General features: G+C 35.9%; 2 protein-coding genes across 2 annotated transcripts; one reads left to right on the top strand and one right to left on the bottom strand.

Moving 5' to 3' along the window:
* The first annotated feature begins 2 nt into the window (after window positions 1-2).
* LOC140155410 (uncharacterized) lies at window positions 3-12,698 on the top strand. The gene is given in 10 exon segments (XM_072178253.1): window positions 3-228; window positions 1,837-2,041; window positions 3,423-3,591; window positions 4,507-4,680; window positions 5,090-5,166; window positions 6,706-6,819; window positions 9,453-9,524; window positions 9,527-9,628; window positions 9,804-9,897; window positions 10,426-12,698. Coding segments are annotated over 9 exon segments (1,248 nt in total). The 5' UTR covers window positions 3-228; window positions 1,837-1,843; the 3' UTR covers window positions 10,674-12,698.
* A 528-nt stretch (window positions 12,699-13,226) lies between these two features.
* Window positions 13,227-20,510, bottom strand: LOC140155412 (transmembrane protein 53-A-like). The gene is made up of 2 exons (XM_072178254.1): window positions 19,965-20,510; window positions 13,227-15,615 (listed from the first exon to the last, which is right to left on the bottom strand). The coding sequence occupies exons 1-2, from the start codon at window positions 20,103-20,105 to the stop codon at window positions 14,716-14,718; spliced, it is 1,041 nt and encodes a 346-aa protein (XP_072034355.1). The 5' UTR covers window positions 20,106-20,510; the 3' UTR covers window positions 13,227-14,715.
* Between the last annotated feature and the right edge of the window lie 4,995 nt (window positions 20,511-25,505).

Here is a 25,505-nt window from a genome sequence, read left to right as displayed (position 1 = left end):
TGTAAACATTGCATTTTTGCGATGTTGCAGAGATTGTTGCTCATCAGTCATGCAGTGTAAAACATTTGCATAGTTGACTGTTTCTGCATCTGCTTGCTTCCATTGTTTTCTGCTCTCCAGCGGCACGAACGAGAACCAAACAAGGAGGATTGATTACAAGCTCTGTACGATCTGTTTGTTTGTTGTGACTGAGTGAAGTGAACACTGGAGCTGGATGCAAAAATTTTAGTAAGCTTATGAATTTCACATGCATGACATGATGATAGTCTCATGTCAAAATTGAGTCATGATTTACGACAGAACAGCTTTTTTGAACTGCTATAAATTCCTTGTGTGATTCTCCTATCACAAAAATAAATTATATATTTGGGTCAAGTGAAGTATAGAGAACATATTTTATATGTAGTGTAGACTGCGGAACTCAGTCCTCAATGATCATGATGATAGTCAGTCATTTATCTTTTGGTCGTTATATGACTATCATTTGAGGGACTGAGTTGTTATAATATATCTTCCGAGGTGCAATTTCAGACAATAGCTGGGGATTAGTGGGGCAGAGGTTATCTATTGAATCCTTTCATGACCACTGAAGCATAGTCAAGTCTGCCAAGGACACTCGGCACAAATTGAAAGACCATCACAAAAGAATGCATGCATGTCAGGTCATCGACACCAATTTGGTGTTTGTTATGACACCAATTTGGTGTCTGTTATGCACCTCGAAATATGTACCTTAAAGTATGTATCTATATGTAGTGTAGGTTTCCTTGACCTATCGTTTAAGTTTTATTAAAAAATATATCCGTGTTTGGGCGTATTTTGAGCAAGGCCCAATACATGTGCTGACAGCCAAGTTGGTCACTTCTCGCTCAATGTTCAAATGTGACATGTACACCAATTACAGTCTCGAAATGGTCTAATTTTTAGCCGACCGCAATTCCGAAACAGTTAGTGATATAGTTAAAAATGCGATCCCCAACCCTTTGGTTACCTTTGGACAAATTTGTTGAAGTCTCCGTGTCTGAAATTCCCCGGTACAAACATCGAAAATGTTGCATAATTTCTTAGTCCCGGTGATGAATACTATATCCGCATCGCTGTTTAGCCAGCAGCCATTCATACATGAATATGCATATCTCTGACCTCTGTAAGGTCAAGCATGTCGCGAAACAATGGTATAACAATATAAATCATGGGTCTGTCTCTGTACATGTATATTTGATTCTTGAGGCATGCACTTGCCCACCAAAACAAGAGTTTCTGGGTCCTGGGCAAGTTGGGTGCAGCGTTCGAAATAAGCATGTATCGCGCGGTACATTTTGCTCCCCAAGGTAAAAAAATAATAATTTGAAAACTGGTTGGTTAGCAATTGTCGCAAGAACACTTCTGTGATTGTCTGCTCACACACTCTGTGTTGATCTTTATTTTCCCTTTACTGGTATCTTTCTATTACAGGTACTTAATGCATGTTGGCTATAGGATCATTAACACAAGCAGACTGCAGCCAGGAGCAATTTGTTTCGAACATTGCTCCTGGTTCACTGGGATTTTACAAGAAACAGGAGCAATTTTCAAATATTAAATTCTTTTCTGCATATACAATACAGCATACCAGCACTACTGCATCAAGTGCAAAACTGTAACCAGGAGCAATTTATTTTAGAAAATTGCTCCTGGTTCATGTGAATTTTACAAGGACCAGGAGCAATTGGTGGCTTTACAAGAGCAAATTTGCTCCCCGCGCCTGCTTATTTCAAGGCTTGCCAGGTGGATGGGCAAAGGGAACTGAAGGAAAGTAAACACGATGATACTGATATTCCTTTTTATCTGTTACAGGTACTTGATGCAGGTTGGCTGTAGGGTCATTCACATCACACCAGGTAACCAAACCATCTCAAACCAGGTGACCAAATTATCTCAAAATGTCAAAAAGAAGAGTGCAATCAGTGGATGGAGAAAAGATCTGAAGGAAGTTAGTAAACAGGATGATACTGACATTCCTAGGGGTAAAGGAAATTCTTCTTTAAGACCAACACAAAAGGTAAGGTTCTGTACCACGACATCCAGAAAATATTTGAACTATTGGATGCAGGGGTTTAGCCAGAATCCAAAAACTGCACATCCACAGATTTAAATGGATGTTAAGACGAGATCGACCTGTGCTACCACATAGCAAATTGCAAACAACAAGTTTTGCTATAGTTACAACATTTGATGACCCTTCATCTTGATGCAATCACAAAAATACATACAAAATTGCCTCCTTAGACATTTGGATGCTTTTTTTGGAGGTAGGTCAGAGGGAAGCATGGCCTAGCGATGTTTGCACTCAATATTGAAACAAATGAAGCTGATACACAAGATGAATGGTATGGGTTCTATAATGAAGATTCCAAGGCTTGATTATAACGGGTGTTATTTCCGCCACATGTATGTGATTTTTCTTGGGAGGGGGAAAACATGCAAACTTTTGTTTTGATATAATATTATTTGTCTTTTAAGACCACAAGATATATTATAATGCAAATTTGACTTGATAATACTAATAAAAATAAAAAGAGATTTAATATAGAATTTAATTAAGATTCCTTGATTCATTTGATATTCAGATGTGCTCCACAGATTTTAGTTAAAAGAGCATTTAAGTGATCCACAGCCTCATCCCCCACTTTTCTCAAAAAAGTTGAGATTTTTATATCACTGGAATACTCTGGCTACATAATGTTTATGTACAAAATATTTCTATGGAGCAGTGTAATACACATAATCATGCATAACTCGCAAAATCGGAATCAACTGAAATTTTGGGAATATGCTTTTTTCGTGGATATGTACTGAAAAATGTCATAAAACGAGGATGCTAGGATCACAAAATACTCTTTTAAATGGCATTTTTTTATTATTTTTTTATTTTCACCAACTAGATAAATTTGAACCAAAAATGACCGAAAAATGCTCAATTAAAAAAAAAAAAAAAAAAAAAAAAAGCCAGATTGTTGCCCAAATTAAAAAAGAATTTTGGTGAAGTTGATCAAAATTCATAAAAATTAAAAAAACCTGTTCTAGATATTTATATCTAGTCTTTGAAAATTAATAAAAAAAACTATTTTTTTTTACTCAAATTGTTTTTTGTTCCATGGTCCAAAAATATTTTGGTCAAAGAAAACAAGTTTTTTTATAATTTTCTTGAAAGGACATACCACTGCCAAATACAGGTGTATTCAAACAAAGAACAGCAACTCAACAGTTGGAATGTCTTGTGACTTTACACTCTCATCTTGTGGGAGCAGGTCACATATTGTATGTGTATGTGTGTGGGAGGGTGGTTCTCATAATCATATTGTATGTCACTTCATACATGAGGCTTCCCTGCCTAGCTCTCAGATATAACAGTCAGTTTATTTTTGTTATTTTTTTAACAGCCTGGAACAGGAGCCTCCAGACAGGATGTCATATTAGGAACCATAATGGGGATCACACTACCACTGTCTCTGCTGGCTATGTGGTATATTACAATTCCACTTCTAGGCTACTGTACAGTGTCTTTATTAGGAGCAGAAACAGTGGAAACATTATTTTATGTCAAAGAAGGTGAGTTTATTGTTGGAAGAATGAATATTTTAACCCCATGAGAACTACCTGCCGTTTGGCCAAAAAGAAGTTTTCATTATCAATTGGACCAATCAGTAACATTAGAATAATTTCGCTACACAAAAAAATTGGGGTGAATTATTTGCAAAGCTCCATTCTGATTGGTGATTAAAGTGAAGATATCATGTAATTGACCATTCAGAGGCAATGTTAGATCGGCAGGTAGTGATCAGGGGGTTAAACAGTTTTCTCAACAAAATAGTGACTTACTTTAATATTTCATCAGTACACCTGGCACTTCATCAGAATTGTGACAAGAGAGGTAAAGCTAATCATGTGACTCACAGGAAAACCCGGAGTCACATGACTTGATGACCAGTTTGTAGACAGAGGTAGGTAGTGTCGTCCCTTGTCTTGCATGTGACTCCGGGTTTTCCTGTGAGTCACATGATTAGCTTTACCGCTCCTGTCACAATTCTGATGAAGTCCCACGGATGTGCACGTGATGATGAAATATTAAAGTAAGTCGCTATTTTGTTGAGCGAACTGTTTAAAATATTCATTCTACCATGATCAACCTCAACAGTTTAACCTACACAAATGAGTTCATTGTTGTATCATAACTTGACAGAATTATGCTAATGCTGTCTCGTAACATAATGAATATTGAATAATGAATATTGATAAACACATCCCAAAAAGTAATTACAAATGCTTTGTGTTTGCTGGGGACAGATCATTGGCATGTCACATGTATTATGTTGTCATTACTTTTCAAGACCACCTACTTGTATTGGGATCACAAACTTGTAGTTGCCTGCTCCGCAGCCGAAGGATGATGATGATGATGGTAAACTGCATTAAAATTGATCTGTATATAACTACTAACCAATCCATTGTATTATCCATTAACAGATATGATGAGCTACTTAACATCAGAATGTCCTCTATGGATAGCTGCAAAGGAAAGAGCATATTTAGAAAATAGATCGGACCAAGAAATTAGACGGGTGACCAATATTACACAGAGAGAATTCATAGAGATTGTAAAACAAGGAGAACCCATTGTTATAAGTGACGCCTTAAGAGGTAAGGAGTAACAGATTGTGGGATTTACGACAAGAATTCATAACAATTAGTGGGTTTTAGCGGGTTCGCCGTTTAGAAGTGTCAAGCTTTCGTCAGGAGTAGCTCTGACTTCTTCAGGACAAAGTACCAAAGAATGAGACATGTAGGCCGTCTCTTGTCTACTTATGGCTTTGAAAAGAGGCGTTCACTGAAGACTGCCCCTTATCAACAGAGAACAAGCAGATCTCTCCTATCTGCTAATTTTAAAGGTTTTGTTGGCCGTTCACTGAAGACTGCCCCTTGTCTAAAGTTTGTTTTCTGCAAGGCAGCTTTAGGGGGCAAACTTTGACAAATATTGGCTAAAATGTACAAAAAAAATGCAATAAATAATAAACAACACATTATCTTCAGTATTATTTTCTGTTTTCAGATTGGGAATCATTTGGGCTGTTTAACTGTGAGTATTTCATGGATAAATATCCTGAGGCTGAATATTTTGATTGGCAGGTAAGATGAAAGTAATTTTATATGACATACAAATGTAATTTATGTGACTTGCTACCACCAGGGATGTAAATCTTCAGGAAATTTCCTGATTTCAGGAAATTTTGCTTGGATCTTCCTGTACAAAGTATAGGAAATGCACATTTTCAGGAAATGTTACAGCAGTTTCAGGAAGTTATCAGTGCCTGTACCACGAAATGTTGCAAGTTGGGAGTTTTGAGACATTCCATCTGTTGAATTGATGTTCTTTGCTTTAAGACACCTGTAGTGGTAGTGATATGTTTTTTGTGAATTGGAACGAAAGTGAATACCAATTACAGCATATTATATCCCATTCACAAAGGACATACCACTGACTATATACAGGTATCTTCAAACAAAGAACAGCAACTCATCACTTGGAAGAAACCACCAACTTGCAACTTTACACTCATTTTGTGGGAACATGTCACAAGTGTGAAAATGTCAGAGGAGTTAGTTCTGTCACAGAGATCAAAGCAAAAACCATCATGTAAAAAGTGCACAAAAAATCCTAGACTAAAAAAACCAAAAATCAGTACTTTTACCCAGTTACAAGGTATGAGAGCCAACAAAGCACCCATATTGGGGGGTGTATGTGTATGTGTTTGCCGACAAACGAGGACACACACAAGATTTTTCACCCTAAACTGTGGACCTACTTCCAACCGAGGACTGTCCTCGGTCTCAAACTACTGCAAAAGACCTCAAATGCATGGTAGATGCTTTAAACGCTATTTGCCTGAAACCGAGGACCACACGTGTAAAAACTACCGTCCACAGGGTGATGGCTAAAATTCCGTTTCAGTATTATACACAAAAAATCCGCCATTTTAGTCCACGGTTAGGCGATGAAAACATCATACACACGTCCTCGGTTAGATAGCAAAACACAATGTCCACGTTTAGAGGCAAACACAGACAGGGGTGTGTGTGTGTGTATTGTGGCTCTGCAGGATTAGGATCCAGTCCACACTATCGTCATCGTGTTGTAATTTCCCAATTATGACACAATTATGATAACTGAATGATGAGAGCACACATGGTCAGTATTTCGTCATCGTGTTGTAATTTTCATCGGCAATTACGACATGATTCTTGTATGAAATGGCCCGATGATGGATATTCCATCAAACAAAATTATATAAGCCAATCATGATCCAATACTGCAACCATCAACACCTATATACAGGACTACTCAAGATGAAACAACATGTACATGCACATAAGGCTAATAAAGAAAACAGTTTGATTGGCGTAACCCGACCGACAAAAGAAAAATTTAATTAAAAAAAAAGAAACAAAAAAGTTCAAGGCCTTTATCATATATGCAATTTACCGCTTAAAATGTGTATAATTTTTTTGTTAATTGCCAACCGACCTACTCTTAATTTTTTTTTTTTTATGTTACGCCAATCAAACAATTTTTTTAGGCCTAACTGTCATCATTTGTTGGCTGTCTGTATGTAGAAGCATTATCATATTTGATGGCTGATATCAGGATGAATTGTTTTATTTGTACAGGGACAAAAACAACTCACTTTGGGTAACATCACACATCGAGAAGGTTTTAAAGGCATGGATTGCGCCAGTGGCTATATGGACATGAACTGGGAGTCCAATGACAAGTATGTCAAGGTAAGTAAAAACAAATCCAACTTATGACCCACTCTGACTGAGGGGTCTTGGTAGGAAGATGGGTATGGAGATGTGCAGCAGATTCGGTCAGCATTTGCAGACTCTTTGGTTTAAATTTGAGTAGTACATTTCAGAAACTTGGTTTAGAGAATGATTAAAGTTTAAAACTTTTGAACCAAACCCAAGAAAGTTATTCCTACCTCTCGTAATTTTCAGATGGTTACTCCATCTTTCATCAACAAGACTGTGATGTTGATGATCAGGTCGTGACCTTTTAACCTTAGACTTGATCACAGTCTGGTAGACTCCTGGAATTTTGAACGTGCCCTGTCTTTGTTGGCGATGGCTGGTTGACTTTGATTTCCACTGCTTCCTTGATGCCTAATTCAAACTACTTGTGGTCTCTGTCCAAGATCTTGACCTGGTCTAAGTCGACTCAATCTGATTTAGAGAAGTTGTGCTTTGCCAAAATTTTATAAATTATTTATTTATGAATGCTATTTTTTTTTGGCAAAATTTTCCACAATTTTTGCAAATTTACCTTCATTCAAGTTTTAGATTCAGATTCCTGATTATATTTCATAAAATACATGAATATTACATAATTAAAAGACATGAAAATAATACATATAAGATTGTTGTTTGGAATAAATGAAAATTTAGGACACTAGCGGGATACCAGCTTGTGTGGTCTCCGCTAGATGGGGCGTTCACCATAACTATTATTACTGAACAGGTAGAATCATTGAAAAGGTACATTTTATTTTTCTAAACCTGTCTCTTCTTACACTTTCTTTTTTAGTTTCTTTTGCTTAGCTTGTGATTTTCCGTTTCCATGTTATTTATTTATTTAACCTCGTTCCCATTATTTTCTAAATCTGTTCTTTCTTACATTTCCTTTAGCTTCTTTGTTTATTTGCTGCTTGTGATTTCCCGTTTCCATGTTTTTTATTTAATTCTGTTCTCATTATTTTAGCTTCTTTTATTCTTACATTTCCTGATTAGCTTCTTTCCTTCTTTGCTTTGTTCCCGTTTCATTTAGTTACTTTAACCCGTTGGCCTATTACTCGTACTTTTTTGTCCTCATTTTAATTTTATTTTTCTTTATAGTACCGCTTCATGTTGGTTATACAACAAACATCTTTTTCCCGTATTTATTAAGTCCTCTCATAACGTGTATGCGGACGTGTTCCCAGCAAACACAAAAGCGTTTTCGACATCATTCGCAAAAGGTTATAAAAGGTTGTCAGAAAACGTTTAGATGTCGGGTTATATAAAGGGCATATTAAGAGTATAAAACGTTTTAATAACCTTAAAAAACATTTTTTTATAATCTACTGCTCAGCAAACAAAAATGTTTTACAGAAAACGTTTAAATGTCGGGTTATATAAAGGGTATACAAATGTTTTAATAACATTCCAAAAACATTCTTGAAAACCTGATACAAAACATTCTAAACAGAATGTTATTTTGGGGTTGAAAAAATATTTTGCGAAAAATATTTTCAATAACGTTTTAAAAACGTTTTCATGACCTTTGTATAACCCGACATTTAAATGTTATTAAAAGGTTTTGAAAAAAACATTTTAAGAACATTTCTGTGTTTACTGGGTTCAAACATTTTAACATAATGTTATTTAAGTATTGACACAATATTTGGGGAAAATGTTTGTAAAAATAGTTTACAATAACATTTTTGAAAACATTTAAAATATTGTTGTATTGTGTTTTTTCATACAAAACGTTTTAAAAGCGTTATCATGACCTTTATATAACCCGACATTTTAATGTTATTAAAACGTTTTTACCTAAACCAAAAGCCAAAATATAACTTATTTAAAACGTTTTTGTGTTTGCTGGGTTCACCCGTTATCATAATCCTGTGACCCGTCCATGTACCTTTTTGTCCTTTATTTTTCCTTCTTTCCGTATTATCATGTCCACTGGTCTCTGGCTCGCAGTCGCGTGGCTCTGCGCCGTTTACGCGCCCATTGGCGGAGTGCGCATTACGCACGTGGCGCCGACTTCGCTGCCGACCAGCTGCAGTGACGCGTGGGCTGACAACTTATTTTCATAACAAAAAACCCGTTTTTACCCATATTTTCACTGTTTTTGCAGCCAATTCTTGACCGTTTTCAACCAAATATAGTTTAAACACGTTCCCGTCTATTCATCGATCTCCCGTATGAATTTGGCGACATTTGGATCGAAACTGACGGAGCCTTTATAGGCATACATAGATACATAGATAGATACATACAACATTCCCCTATTTATAGTAAGATGGGTTTCAAATCTACAATGTATGGACTCTCATCAATTTTCATGAGCCCCAGCTCAAATTTTACTGTCACACTTGTCCACATTTGCGACACTCTGTGACTCGCAAATTAAAAAGAGGTAATGCCATGGTCAGATGTTGAAGTCAGTATTGCATCCTTGATGCTGACTTTTGTGACAAAATAACATGGGCCAGCAGTGATTTTCATTGGCTTCCTGTCCGAGTGTCCGCCTTATTTCGAACACTACTGTCAAACGAGAAGGGAAGGAAGGAGAATGTTACCGACACAAATGGTGTAGCATTATTATGAATATGAAGATTACCTTGTATGTATTTTATGTGTGGCTGCAGGAATGGTTAAGTAAAATGAAGCTACCCTACTTCTACCCTGAAGATACAATCATGGAGAGTGCCTTCAATTATATCAAGGGAATAAGAGCCCACCAATGACTGGCTTCCTAGGAGTCCCTGGAACAGGCGTGTCACCACACATCGATGAGACTTGTGAGAATTTCATGACTGTACAGGTATGTGTATATGAATAGTTTCATCGCAAAATGCTATAAAAGCCATTTCTGACATTTGAGTTAAAGATCACCATCATCATTCAGTGTTCAAGATATTTTACATAATTATTATTATATAGAAGAATAACATAATGTCTTTCTATATTCAATTATCAATATTGTTATTATTTTGTAGCTTTCTGGTGTCAAACACTGGAGTTTATCATGGCCTGTGAGAGAGGGAGACAAACTTCAATGGTCTAAACCATTGGTAGTAACACTATACCCAGGTAAGAAAGTCAATGTAGTAACGATATTTCGAGGTAATATAAAGAAAATCAATGGTCTAAACCAGGCTTCCTCAATCAGAAGTCCCACATGATGAAATGTTTTTGAGTTGAATATTAATGAGCTTATTTGCTTCTTTTGCCTACATTTTCATTAATCCACTCTGTAGCTTAAATGCAATAACCAATCAACTTCAAATGTGGTATTGTGATAGTATATGGTGGCCTGATGTGCTGTATAGTTTTGTGTTATGTTATTTGCATATTTATGAATATTAATGAGCTTATTTGCATAATATTGCATATTATTTGTATTTACAAACCTTAGTTATTTAAATACCTTTGTTTGGGAGCCACCTTAAATACGAACCGCATAATTCTATTTAAGAATTTACAATTATTGTAGGTAATCAAGTATCTCCTTACTGGTGACTATATTACTAAAAGTTTTTACCATGGTACAGACAGCTTGTCTCCCCTCTTTGCGTAGTCCACTGCTAATATAGCCATAATATCATTCTTGTAATACAGGTGAAGCATTGATGTGGTATGTCAGCATGCGTCATCATACAGAAGTAATCCAAGACTGTTCGCTCAGTTTTAGCTTCACACTAAAACATCCACCACCAAAGGACTACTATGAAAGATTGATACAAGACTTCAAACGTGTGGAAAAGACCGAAAGGGATAACCTTTATATAGACACAGGAGTGGCCGACATAGATTTCATTGATACATGTAATTTGTTTGAGACGCAAGGAAATGTGTATATAACGTGAAAAATTGGTTTGGACGGCAGGTGTATCAGTCTTTCTTTGTGCAAGTATCATCAAGATTTTTTATTCACAAGATGCATGCATTGGATGTTAAAGATAGTGAAAGAAAATGGTTTGAAACATATCCCACCAAATGTACCCAATGTGTCTTTGTTAATGATTCCATTTCTGTGCCTTATGTTATATCATCTGAAGTTCCACAAGGCTCTATCCTTGGGCCACTTTTATTTCTTTTATTTATTAATGACATTCTAAATGATCTAAAACACTCAGTTGCTGATAATGCTTCGAAGATCTTAATACATTCTGTCAGTGGTTTGATCATGATTATCTTATGAAAGCAAATGTGAAAACAAAAAGTTTTGTTACTTGTACACCTGATAAAACGAGTAAAAGTGATCATGTTAAAGTGTTTATAAATAATTTTATTAATTTATTATTATGAATAATGTTGATATTGAAAATGTCACATGTTTTAAATATCTTGGGTGTTCAAATTTATGTTAACTTGAAATGGAAAGAGCAGATAAACAATATTTAGCATAAATTGTGTACAAGCATTGCAATCATGAGAAGTATTGAGCTTTTGCCCGTTTGTCCCACGAAGTTCACTGATTACTTTTTACCACACTATGGTTTTACCACATTGTGACTTTGTAATTATTATTTGGTCTAACTGCAGTGAATATTCATAAGCTTCAGAAACTTCTAAAACATGGCAAAGTATAGGCCTATAATATTAAGTGTATTAATCAGAACTCATGTAAACGACATGTTTTGTATTTTAGGATGGAATTTTAGAAAATTCCTTAGGAAAATTGCTGAAAAAATGGCTTGTACCCCTTCCACCACGTCAGGCATGTGTGGTGCCTCCAATCAAAACCGGTGCCCCCACCCATAGGATGACTCATGTTATGCCACTTTTTTAGTCTTAAGTATAAGAGACCACATAACTTATTCAACTGAATGTATTATGTTTAAAGTTACAAATGAAATAGCACCCTCCAACCTCAATGATTTGTTTAGACTAGTATCGTTTATTCTGTTAATACTAGAGGTAGTGTAAATGGTCATCTGTATGTTCTAAAGTGCAATACTAATTATGGTCAAAGTTCTTTCCAATACAAAGATGTTCATCAAGTCAACTCATTAATGCAATTCAAAAAGAAACTCTTAAGAAGACCTGAAATTGTAGTTCTACTGATTATGCAGCTCATACATCATTGTAAATGTGAAATGTTTTCGATACTTTGTATTTACTCATTGTACTTACCCAGTTACTCATTTTAATATTATAATTTGGGTTTTTTGTTCCCCTCAAACTGTACAATGCATTGATTGTAGTATAACTAGTATTTTTTAATGATTTTCTTAAACACTTCTGGTTATCACGACACAGTATTTAATTATAGGTTGAAGAATGCATATTACTTGTTGGGAGAGAAATAATGCATGGGCGGTGATGTTGATGCATCTAATGCATGAGCCCGAAGAAGGGGAGTGCATTAGACATCAACATCAGCGCATAAGTGCATTATTTTGTCTAATTCCTCGAGAAAAAAGTAATACATGTTCATTAACCTATTTCATACACAAGAAAAAACACACATGATTTTTGCTGTTTTTATAACAAAATTATCACTGAAATGTTGGAAAATACAAGCAAATATAAATGCATCAACTCGCAAGAAAAGTGAACATGTCCAAAAGCACTGCGTAGTACGCGCCCATGCATATATACACAATCAATGCATGGTTTGCATTTTTCTAACGCTTGCTCTGATTGGTTCTCGCTATCTAAGAGTGTATGAATGCTGTATAGGCTATATCTATGCAAACTCAATTCTTATCTGGTTTTTATAATAATGAATTATGTGTGTTTCAATGTTTTTGTATGTTTTTGTATGTATGTATGTCTCAGGGCCCTACTGAAAATCAACTTTGTAATATTTGTTGAGGAGTAGGTTACCCTGTTTAAATATTGTTGATAAATAAATAAATATACGGCAACATTCTGGTGCCAAATGACTAGCTTTGTTTTCAATATTTTGTTGCAAGGGGAGCCTAGGTAAGAGGTATGGGTTGTGCTTACCGGGGACAAACTAATTCATATCAAATCATCTCCATCATCATGTATCGTTTATGTTTCATACCAACAAAGCCCCCTCCCCTCAATATACGCGCCGTGTGATTATATGGTGACATGAAAGTATGCCACCTACGACACACTTATCTGAAGTAAGACTAAATCAGATTTCAAAGAGCATCAACTGCGGCCCACGGTGATAGATATCCGATAATAATTATGTTAGCACAATAGGCCATTATATACTTATGGCTATATACCCTAATAATACTGTGTCCTCCCAGCACAATAGCGTTGTGATTGCAGACAAGATCTGCTTCACTATTTAATCCCTTGATTTTTGGTTTCTGAACAAAAAAGAACCAAAACTTATAATTTGAAATGAGGGAATGTATGAACGGTGGAGTTAAATTAAACAACATCACCAAGACAAACTCCATACAAAGAACAAATACAACAGGACACGGTAATCCTATGACCTGCTTTGTGACATGTTATTGAGTTGTTCAGAAAGCTGAATATCATAACGATTAGCCTTCGTTTGTCATATGGACTGCACATTGAAGATGCAAAATAAAAGTCACTATATAATATATTATTCACAAGTATTGGTATTACGACATGCGGTATATACATCATTATATCCCGTTTGTTTCTCAAAAATTCATTAATATCTGACCCATTCATATGTACACAGGTTAGGCTAGGTGGGTGATACAAATATGCTTTTAAACGACATTACTAGTTACAATGCGACGTCGGACTCTTGCTGAGAATTTAGCCCAAGTCCCACGGCCTCCAAGAATTGATCTCCGTACACGAGTCGCCTCTGTAGCCAGTTTGGTTCCGAAGGAGTGGACCCAAATTGGCTGGCACTGCGTATGAGACTAAATGGAGGGGTAATTATGCTATACAAATTTCAAGTGTCATTGTTTTAATTAACTGGTATCGATCGAACTCATTCTTTTGTACACATGCACACCATGGATTTGTATGTCTTCTGGAGTGTACCTGGATGATAATTTTAACTAATGATCTTCCGTGCAAGCACTATATAGGCCTATGCACTTTATAAAACATTTTTACTTGATATGTAGCCTATACACCTATCCGACTTCGCCATTACTGCGGTGTCCCCGATGTAAAACTGCGGTGTCCCGAGGTCGGGGGTTCCATCCATTATTTATTGTGTATACAGAATTGTACCCGGGAATTGTACACAACAGTGATATTCAATACACAATCATGAGTATTGAATTACGAATTAAATCTCCCGCTCTGGTACATCTGTGTTGCCGTCAATAGAGGGCCAAATACAGTAAACGCTTCTCGGATTGGTGTATATAAAAATTCTATATACAGAATAATGCTGCCGGAAATTTCCGCAAAATGACCGCATCTTAAACAGTGCTTAGAAGAGCTAAGCACAAACAAGTTTGTATTCTGCATTCTTCGTAATATGCATAATGCCGAATATCAATTGAAATCGTTCATAGTGACCAACGGTGGGTGCCTTAATTAATTCCGACGCCGCCCTAGTAATAATACGAATAGGAGTGTGATTACGGACGGTACAGATGGATGTTCTTCGTCAATATGCGGTGAATAGAATATCCAGAAAACAATTTACATTAGTTCGCTGAAAGTCAAGTAATTTACAAATATAGTTCACAACGACAAAATACGGTTAAGAATAGACAGACTATACCAAATTGTGATGTCCCTTCGCGAATTATCGTTTTCGTTTTCACTGTACCGTAATTTTTGGAATATTGGCCGCACGGAGTATAGTATAAGGTCCGAAAAATCGGTAGATATCTTTAAACAATATTCATCCAAGAATTCAGGAACTCCCAATTTTCAAATCAACTCAAATCCCCGGGCTCAAATCTTCTTATTTCTGCGTGGTATACAAGTACGCATGGACAACAAGATTGAATGAAATTAAAAGTCTTGACTTTACTTATTCTTGTTTTTGACGCTGCTTAAGAAGCTCTGGATCGCCTGAACATATTCATCGTGATGCTTTTGCAGGTGAGCTACATGAGACGAACTTTTCCAGCACGTAACGTGCACATCTTTACCCAACGTGTCCCGCCAATGAGCCACTAACGCTTCGTTGTCTTTGGCCGTTCCAATTGGATCATCTTTAGAGAACACTACTAACGCGGGAGATTTGACTGGATTTTTCGTCAGCAGTTGGTTGATTTTCAAGATCGTGTCGAGAGTGTATTTGCGAGTAAACCAAAAGTACGTTTCGATAAGACGCTTCAAGAAAAAAGATGTGAAGGAATTTGCGGTAGCGGCGTCGTAGATCCCATCAAGTCCATCTTCTGAGAGTGCGCAGCTGTCGAACACCTGACCTAAGACACGATCTTTGATTGGTTTGTAAATGGTTGGTTCTTCATTCATGATTTGAAGCATCTCTGCATACACGTGGGCACTGACGGAAAAGGCATGGATGACTATTGGACGAGTGTCTGTGCAAAGGTAATCTAAAACTTCGCGTGCTAACAGACGGGCATTTGCGGGCCACATGAGGTGAATCGGTTTGGGTTTTATAACCAAGACATCGTACCCTCTTGACGTATAGATGTCAACGTATTTATTGACATGACGTGGTTGCGCCATGAGCCAAGAAAACATGACCACAACAGGGCGCAGAGAAGGCGGGATGTTTGACGTTTCTGATTGGCTGTCGTTGAATATGCTTCCATCTTCTAACCAATGATCATCGGTCTTTAATTCGAGGTTATCCGATATATAGGTGGTATTCAGTTCCAACAAGGATGATCCATCCAAATCGCCAACAACATCGAAGAAGTTAGATGCCGAGGATGATAGTCGATTTCTTTGGACCTGAAATTATAAAAGAGGGAAAGTAAAATTTAATTTGCTGTATGCATGTACTTCAAGAACGTTTTAACAGTGATTTCATCATTATCAAAGCTTTTGATGCACTGATGGCCAAATATCAAAATATGATACAAAAACAATGCTGGCTCCAATGGCAACAGACAGCAGAGGTGTATTACAAAAACGATAACACAGGTGAAACTTCAAGTTTTCAGCATTTAACTTATTGCACACAGGACATCCCATGCTTTCAACATTTTTATCTTCCCGACGCTAAACACGATACTATAGACAGTTTACGTAAACCATGCGATATAGCTAGACCATGGACCGCAACGATGTCGGTCGTATATAGGCCTATGCTAAAATTAAGCCTGTGGGCCGCACACCGAGCCCTGTGGAACACCCTTATGAGCCGGGTGTTCATCCGATAAATCTATATACAAATTAATGTCCGTTTCATTAAACGCGTAATTGTGACTCACTCAATGTGAACTAATCTGTCATAAACTCATGAGGTCATTATTCTATTCATGATTAAAAGTATAAGATTAACTACAAGTTAATCTCCAAAAAAGAGAGTGGATTACGTATTTAAAGGGCAGCTGACCTGCAGGTGGCCTACATTGTCTAGCTGACAAAGGGACACCTTAAGTGTATTTCGCAATCTTTAACATAAAGTACTTTAACATAACGTGCATGGGCAGTCTTAATTTGATGTATTTCTACCATGCATCATGATGACCCATATTTACAAATATATCGGCATCATTTCCTATAATGGGTATCACTCTAGACTTCCATAACACATGCAGGAAGGGTTTTAAAGAAAAGTGTTTATTCTGACAACGTAGGCCTAAATTAGAAAGGAAAATAGTTGACATGAACTATGATACAGCGGATGCAAAGTACAGCATTTTCAGTTTATTCACCTTTCATCATGTTCTCGCCCGCCCTTCATGATTATGACACGGACCATTACTATAGGGGGCCTACGTGACACATCTTAGGCCTATGATTCATGTTGAATGAGAAAAAACATTGTTTTCTACGAATGCGAATGCATGGGATTTGTTTTTAAGTTTGAATCATGAATAGGTCTTATCTCCGAGGCCTAAATGGATATTTTGTTGCAGAAAAGAGTGAGAAATTAACAACTTCCTGCCATATCTCAACTTCTCAGTTTTCAATGGTATATGCCAGTGTCATATCTCAAATGAGCGTCTCACTTTGCATGATTGCGTGCGTCATATTTGGCTTCCCGCCTACTGCTTGCATTAACCTTTTTGAACTGGTTTTGGCTGTCGATTTTGGCGTCGATTTATCAAAACATTGTGTGAAAAAAAATACTATTAGGGCCTATTAATATTATTATTTTATTATTATCATCTTTGTTTTTTTGGTTTTTTTTTGTTTTATTATGACTATGATGACTTATTGTTATGTTGTTGTGTACTTGAAGTTGTAAAGTTAACTATTAAAATACGTGTCAGAAATTTAGCTGAGGAGCGTTTACGCTCCCCAATTGCGTAAACGCTCTCCAAAATCTGCCGCACATAATATTATGATCCCCACATGATAATATAAAGAACACCGCGGCATACGCCTAATTATCATGATATTTGGAAAGTAGGCCTGCACGTGAACATACGTATTGGCTGGCCCCTGATTTCAATAACAGACCCTGCATGTATGATGTGTGTTACTGAACTTTCGTAAACGAAACAAATTATAAAGGTATTTTGCACTTTGTAAATGCAATCTTATACAAGTTGGTGACCTTGAACAGAAATACGTGCTTCGGTTTGCACCCGTAGGCGATCGACTTACCAATGCAATGCTTATACTTTCGATTTTCAGGTCTATGCTTATCGGTTTAAATACAAAAATACTAGTTTAAAGGTACAAACCGGATATTTTTCAAAATAAGTGGCATGCATATCCTTTAATGTCCTTTATGATATTTTGTCTAAAAAACTTACATGTAATTAAATGATATATGATTTGCACAAAAGAAAAGGCCAAGACAAAGCAAAGGTCACGTTTACAAAGCAATCGCGGCGTAATATGAACGGACATCAAGAGATTGCGATTGGCATCTTGATATAAACGCACGGAATAACGCACGATGGACGTTCAAAGTTGTTGTTCCGTACACCATTGATGATGAAAAAAAGTGTAAGGTCAGTCTTTGTTTCATTAGAATACATAATGCTATTTATATGACATCTACATGTATCTTTCAGCCAAGTAACTATCAAATCCCCTTAATATTCAAAACAAACTTATGTAGTGGCTTTAGCTTGTTATGTGTTGTTGAACAAATTATTTTATCACTACTAAGAACATCTGTCGCGTGAAATTGATTGTTTAGGGACCGTTCAATATTTACGCGGGTGGGGTGGTTTAAGGGAGGATTCTACATTTTTTGGGATCTTGAGTGGGGAATGTTAAAGCCACAGGGGCCTAATGTAGAATCTTTTAAAATGAGTTTGGTCAATTTGTTTTTCAAACTTGATTTTTTGACCTATGACCTTAAATCCCCCATATAATCCTACAGTTAAGTGGCTAAGATAGATAGTGAGTGAATTTTCTTTCAGTTTACCTCATTAGTTTGGCTGGACCAGAAACTTTCTCGTCATTTATAAGCAAAGTAAAAGTTGACCGAAATCTTATATTAAGGCTTTAAGTTTGCAATGGAGTAGGGGAAAACATTGGGGTCCGAAAATTTTGAGCGGACACAAGGGGAGAACGCAATTGTTTTTTGGTCGAAGTTGTCAAATGTCCCACACTCCCCTGGCATAAATATTGAGCGCTCCCTTAATAGTAACATTTGTTCATCGCCGTTTAATATTATCAAAGGATCAACAAAATACATAGGCATATTATATTATAACATCACCGATACCATCTGCCTTACTATACTAGAAGCGGAGATATGTGTTATAATTACTATGCTAATGAGATATTCCATTATACACATTATACCACTGTGGAAGATTGTCTAAAATAGGCCTAAATGATATAGGTAGCTCTATTGAAATTTATAGACCCACAGAGGAGGATGGTTTTAAATAGAATTGGTTAATATGTTTTATTAAAATTCCATTTGAATTTCATGTGCACGATATTCTAGTATCTTCCAGGGGTGTGGACTTTAAATGGATTAGCCTAATTAAACATCATCATCATCACCATCAATTATAATTAGATGCGGCAGCTGTGGGCATGATGCAATATCCGAAAAAATGAGAAAGAAGGTGTAGGCATGACGCAATATCCGAGAAAAGAAGTAACTAACACATCAAAGCATCGCTTTGTTTGCTTTTTAGCTGTTTTCGCCTGTTTTAAAACTCTTTTAAAAAACTCGTTTAAAATTCTGTTTAAACTCTTTCAAAAATCTCTTTAAAAAAAACTCTTTTAAAACATGTTTTAACTCTTTTACAAACATGTTTGAGATAATATGAAAACGCTTTTATATGGCGCCTTACGATCTCATTACTTAACAATTTTAAAGCTACCATCAAGAGCAATAAGATTATAAGAAATATATATATATATAAAGACTTTAAAGAAAAACGTTATCAAATTGGTAACCATGGTAACTTAACATGGTAAACATGTTAAATCAGGACTAAAACAATGATAATAATACCCAAGAATCAATTGTACTGATGTAAGATGTAAGTTAACACAGAATTTGGGTGGATTAAACCATAGATAGGTCTAATATGATTAAACTGTTCTTTTCTATAATTATGTAAAGAATTTATACCGGCGGTGATGTTCATCCATGCGCGTATTTTTTTTGGGGGGTTTGGGGCGCCAGCCCCGGGTGAAAGTAGGGGGGCGGCAAAAACGAAGGGGCGGCGGAAGAAGAAGGGCGGCAAAAAACAGGGGCGGCAAAAACGATGGGGGCGGCAAAACGAATTAGCAAAGAAAAAGGGCGCAAAAAATTGAAAAAGCATTTTTTTTTTTTTTTTGCTCTTCACTTTTTCAAACGACCGTGAAAAAAATTAGGTCAACCTTTTCGGGCTGTTAAGGAAGGGGCGGCAAAATTGTTTCTTCTTCAGCCCCCCGGGGTTGGGGCGGCCACGGTACGCCACTGTTCATCAGTGCTATTTCATGTGCAATAAATCACAACGTTGTATACTAGTACTCTACGTTAAAATGCGTATTAATGTAATTGGCGCGTAACCACACGACCTCTTTGGTACCTTAACCTTCATATTCAAATGTTGTTTTGTTAATGTATGTTTATTGTTGTTTGGCATGTTTTCATATGAATAAATAGACATGTTCACATGTAATTAATTCAAAAGTATAGCTTTGCCTTAACATGATATCCTTACCTTTTTGCCGTTGAGCTGATCGGAACCTCTGCAATAGAGATCGTAGAAAATAATGCATAAAACAGCAGCTGTCAAGATGGTATATGAACTTGCTGTCAATATGTCAGGCAAAAGACTCTCCTCTGCTGATGATGCCGCCATGATTTCAAGAGATGCAGTCAAATGTTACGTACTTGCATTAACCATGGAAATAACTACTTATTTCCATGCATTAACAAAGAAACGCGTTTGGTTCAATGAAAGTATATATTGCTACACGCAGTTTGAGAGTATGAAGCGTCACACAATCTGTAGTGTCTCAAATTTCACGTTTCTTTGTGAAATTTTACTACCACTTTTGTACCAGGTTGCTGTACCCTGTGAGAAACTGTCGAGAGCAGAGTTCAGAATGAAACGCACAAAAAGTAAGTAAAAACTGATGTGGCTTCTTCTAAAATTATAACGTTACGAGCTCGCGTTTAGGGTCATTACCCTCAGCTGCAAAAGATTTATGTAAGGCTGCTGGAAACAGTGGAAACTCACTTTCAAATGAAATGCTTATTTACATCTCTGTGATCCAGGCACCATGAAAATAATCACGCTGGAAACAGCTGATCGCTAATGTTTACATTGGTGTTTCTAGTATTTTCATATTGCAAAGACGACTACAGCTGTGAATTTAGATATTTTTAAGTACGCCAGCAAAAGTGATTTAATTCTTGAGCATAAAATACCAAATTAAGACGATATCTCTGAATAATTTTTTCAATATATAAAATCTAAGGTGTCACATTCGCAAGAGGATTTCACATTTATAAACACTGCTACCAATTTGTTTTCTGTGCGTGCTACTTTCTAGCATATAAATATACGCATGCGCAGGGAAAAGTGCATAATTTTGGACCAATAGCTAGTATCCTCCACCAGTCAGAGCAAATTAATGTATGCAGTTGCTATATACAATGTAGGCCTGGTCAACAATTATAGCAAATCATTAACATTCAACGATAATTAGCATCTCTTGTTAAAATCGAGATATTAAAATAATCAGCCAACCTACCCAGCAAACACAAAAACGTTTTAAAAATGTTTTAAATAAGTTATATTTTGGCTTTTGGTTTAGGTAAAACGTTTTAATAACATTAAAATGTCGGGTTATATAAAGGTCATGATAACGTTTTAAAACGTTTTGTATGAAAACACACTACAACAATATTTTTAAATGTTTTCAAAAATGTTATTGTTAAATTTGTTTGCAAACATTTTTGCCAAATATTGTGTCAATACTTAAATAATATTATGTTAAAATATTTGAACCCAGCAAACACAGAAATGTTCTTAAAATGTTTTTCTCCAAACCTTTTAATAACATTTAAATGTCGGGTTATATAAAGGTCATGAAAACGTTTTTAAAACGTTATTGAAAATATTTTGGTCAAACATTTTCGCAAAATATTTTTTCAACCCCAAAATAACATTCTGTTTAGAATGTTTTGTATCAAGTTTTCAAGAATGTTTTTGGAATGTTATTAAAACGTTTTTATACCCTTTATATAACCCAACATTTAAACGTTTTCTGTAAAACATTTTTGTTTGCTGAGCAGTAGATTATCAAAAATGTTTTTAAGGTTATGAAAACGTTTTATACTCTTAATATACCCTTTATATAACCCGACATTTAAACGTTTTCTGACAACCTTTTATAACCTTTTGCGAATAATGTCGAAAACGTTTTGTGTTTGCTGGGTATCAATGCCTCCTTTGTCATCAGGTAATATAAAAATTATGTAAGATGAAACATAGTGCATCATACACTTTCGTCTCTGATTGTATTATAATCATGATAATACAGCCTGGATAAAAATAATGTTTGCGGCCTACCCATCTCGGTTTGGATATTGAAGAACATTGTCTTCAAATTGCAATATTGGATCATTTTACATAAATCTAAACATTAGATACGATAGATCTTGTTTCATTTTGATGAGGCAATCTTGTCCATAAGCATTACTCACGAATTCTACGGGTTGGCTTCAGTAGGGTAGGGTTAGAGTTTATAGGGTTTGAATTAGGGTTAAGGTTAGATTTAGGGATATAAAAATTTCGTGATGCTTACTTCAGCAATAATTAAGCCTACAGATTAATTCAATGTAAAACTAAAAGAAGCTTTAAGAAATTTTTCAGTACATATCCACGAAAATTTTTTAGTTGATTCCGATTTTGCGTTTGCGAGTTATGCATGATTATGTGTATTACACTGCTCCATAGACAATGCGTTGTAATTTCTTTCTGGTGCACCAGAACGAAATTCAAATTTCACGATATCTTTGCAAAACGAATTAATCTGCAAGAAATATTTTGTACATAAACATTATGTAGCCAGAGGTTTCCAGTGATATAAAAATCTCAACTTGTTTTGAGAAAAGTGGGGGGATGAGGCTGTGGATCACGAAATGCCCTTTAAGGTTACTTAATGTTGTGGACGGAATCTTGGACCGAATGTATAAGTGTGGGTAGTTGTCCTCAACGTGATTTTTTTAAAACTATAAATGAAAAGGCCCATTCAGGGATCCCAGCGCACGGTAAGTATTTTTTTTTAATCAAAATTGTTTATAAAGCGCCTAAAAGTGAATGATAAGTCATTCAAATTGTCATTAGGTGTTTTTTAGATCATTAGGCATTCATTAGAATGAAAAATTTGGCAAAAAATGAAAAAAAAAACACACAAAAAAAACCCAGTAGGCTGATAGTTAAAAGCACATATCCTGCGTTGAAGCCCATTCAAATACATATAGCTAATTACGTATAGAAATTACATATTCGTGTAAAATGTCTTCTATTGTCTTTCAGTTTAATAGCAGGCCGGTATGTTAGTACATCTATGACATAACAAAGGTGCCATAACCTGAATTTTGATGATTTTTACGATCCTCCCATGTGCAAAACTGACTCTGAATGGGCCTTTAACGCGGTGACGTCGTCTTATAGGTATAGATAGCAATACATATTGATGAAGTAATGCTACTTAGTATACTCATTGGTGACGTCATCTTAGGTAGATAGTAACACGTATTAATGAAACAAGTACCGTCGGATCCGTAGCGGTCGCTGCGGGACAAGGAATTCAATTTTGCAGTGTTGGTGTCTTTAAAAAAATTTCAAAAAAAAAATAATAAAAAAAAAAAAGTCGGGAAAAAAATTATCGGAAAAAAAAAAAATTAAAAAAAAAAAATTTTGGAAAAAAAAAAATGTCGGAAAAAAAAATTTCAAAAAAAAAAATAAAAAAAAAAAGTCGGGAAAAAAAAAAAATTTCGGGAAAAAAAAAAAAAAAAAAAATTTCAAAAAAAAAAAAAAAAAAAAAAAAATTCAATTTCCTTAATTCTCTTCAAAAAAAATCCCAATTTCCCTTAATTCTCTTCAATTTCCCTTAACTTCCCTCAATTTCCCCTCATTTTCCCAAATTTCGGGACGAAACTCTTTTCCAGTATGGGGCCGGTATAGGCCCTCCCCCTCACCAAGTATCATAGCCATGCGACAAACAATGTAGACGTAACAGCATTTTTTAGCGTTTGTTACTAACAGACTAACGGACGGACGGACGAACAGACTAACAGACGGAGAGACATGGTGACTTATAGAGCTGCTACCCGCACCGCAGCTAAAAAAGTCATGCTATAAGTAGTATAGGCCTACTCATTGGTGACATCATCTTAGGTGAAGTCATGCTAAGTAGAAAGTATACTCATATTTGGTGACGTCATCTTAGGTAGATAGCAACACGTATTAATAAAGTCATGCTTAGTAGAAAGTATACTCATCAGTAGATAGTACTCATTGGTGATGTCATCTTTAGTAGACAGCAACACGTATTGATGAAGTCATTTTAAGTAGACACTCATTAATGGCGACGTCATCTTAGGTAGATGAGGTTTTATTGAACGATACAGAACGGACAAAATTAAGGTACTAGTTATTTTCACCCCCTGTATATCCTAAACAAAGACAGGTGTGTCGTAATTAGAACTACTGGCCTCTTAGTGGAATAAACTTTAAATTATTTGTTGAAATCGGTCAAGAAATGAAGACACGATTATTCAAAATACCAAGGAAGATGCAAGGAAGATTGCTCCATTGGATGCCCTATTGATTTGTATACACAAAGCGTTCTGAGAACTATTATAGCCGTGCTTTCCTTCCTTAGGGTTTAGGTCAACCGATTTCAAGAAATGAGGTGTAAAATCAGAGCTTAAGGGTACAGGTATTGGCTGTTGGTTTTAATTTTGATATATTTGCCTTTGTTTAGAATATAGGGGTGAACATACACCTAATTTCTTTCATCGGCTATCTGTACCTACTTTTTGCCGGGACTTTTTGTGCTCGGTGCACCAACCTGCATGCCATTGCCCACCCTTCATACAGGTATAATGCAGTATAGATATTCGAGGAGATAGAAACAGGACTTCAATTAATCAGCATTTGCTTAGCGATTAGATTATTTTAGTTACTGTTTTATCTCATAAAGCACTGCTTTGGACTCGACCTTTACCTTTACACAGTGTCTCGATAAAAAAATCTGTGAAGCACATACATGCACTATTATTTGCATCGTTATTCTATCGAGATGCTTGTTGTTTACGATGTATGTATATCAAAACGCTTGAGGTGTGTACAAAATGTATAATTAATTCGTGAATTAATAGGCCTGCTGTTACAATATGAGTGGACGAGTAGGGAATTTAAGTGCAAAACAACAGGAGAAATTAACTAAGGTAGGTGACATTTATACATGCTATATACAGTAATTCTTGTCGGCCGTGTCGGCGATGTGTATGAGCTATATAATTTCTAACGTTATCAAAATATGACGTTCCGAAAATGAGAAGTCTGACATGCTCTTGGATCGTGCACCCCTATGTAGCTGAAAAACAACATCAACAACAACAACAACAACATCAATTAAGGACAACAATTAGTATTTAGCTATAACAATAACAACATAAACAACATATAACCGCTTCAACAAATTGAGAAAACAACAGTAGACTTATAAAATATGTTAATGTGTCGAAATCGTTGTAATGTTGACGACGAGACCTCATGAGAGATGAGATTTTGGCTATCAGGGCCATCATCACGTTGAAGTTAGAATTTGGGCCTCAAACATGAACGTAAAAATAAAGAGAGGGGCACGGGTCCGGTGTGCCCATGCCTAAACACCATCACTTGTTAGAATTTGGACCTCAAACATGAACGTGAACGCTTTCATTACCTTTTTATATAACCCGACAATTAATGTTATTAAAACGTTTTTACCAAAACTAAAACACAACGTTTTAGAAACGTTTTGTGTTTGCGAAAGGCGGTTAATCTTTATATAAGGTCAAGTAAAAAATAAAACATGTTTCACGTCCGGGTTTTCGAAAAAAAAAGGAGGAAGAGGGGGCTTTTTATTTTCTATTTTTTAATCGCAAAATTGGTGTAAATACCCATACTTAGAGCTGTTTTAGCGTACATAGGGAACCTACAATAATGCCTGCAAAAAGGAGGAGGCCCTTCTTTATT

Source organism: Amphiura filiformis, chromosome 6 (genome assembly GCF_039555335.1).
Source record: "Amphiura filiformis chromosome 6, Afil_fr2py, whole genome shotgun sequence".
NCBI lineage: Eukaryota > Metazoa > Echinodermata > Ophiuroidea > Amphilepidida > Amphiuridae > Amphiura > Amphiura filiformis.
Note: the sequence above shows the minus strand (reverse complement) of the source record. Positions and strands in the feature narration are given on the sequence as shown.

Coding starts and splice junctions, on each gene's coding strand:
- LOC140155412 (XM_072178254.1), bottom strand. CDS start 20,105: ATGGCGGCATCATCAGCAGAGGAGAGTCTTTTGCCTGACATATTGACA. Junction 15,616..19,964: donor ATCAGCTCAACGGCAAAAAG/GTAAGGATATCA, acceptor TTATAATTTCAG/GTCCAAAGAAATCGACTATC.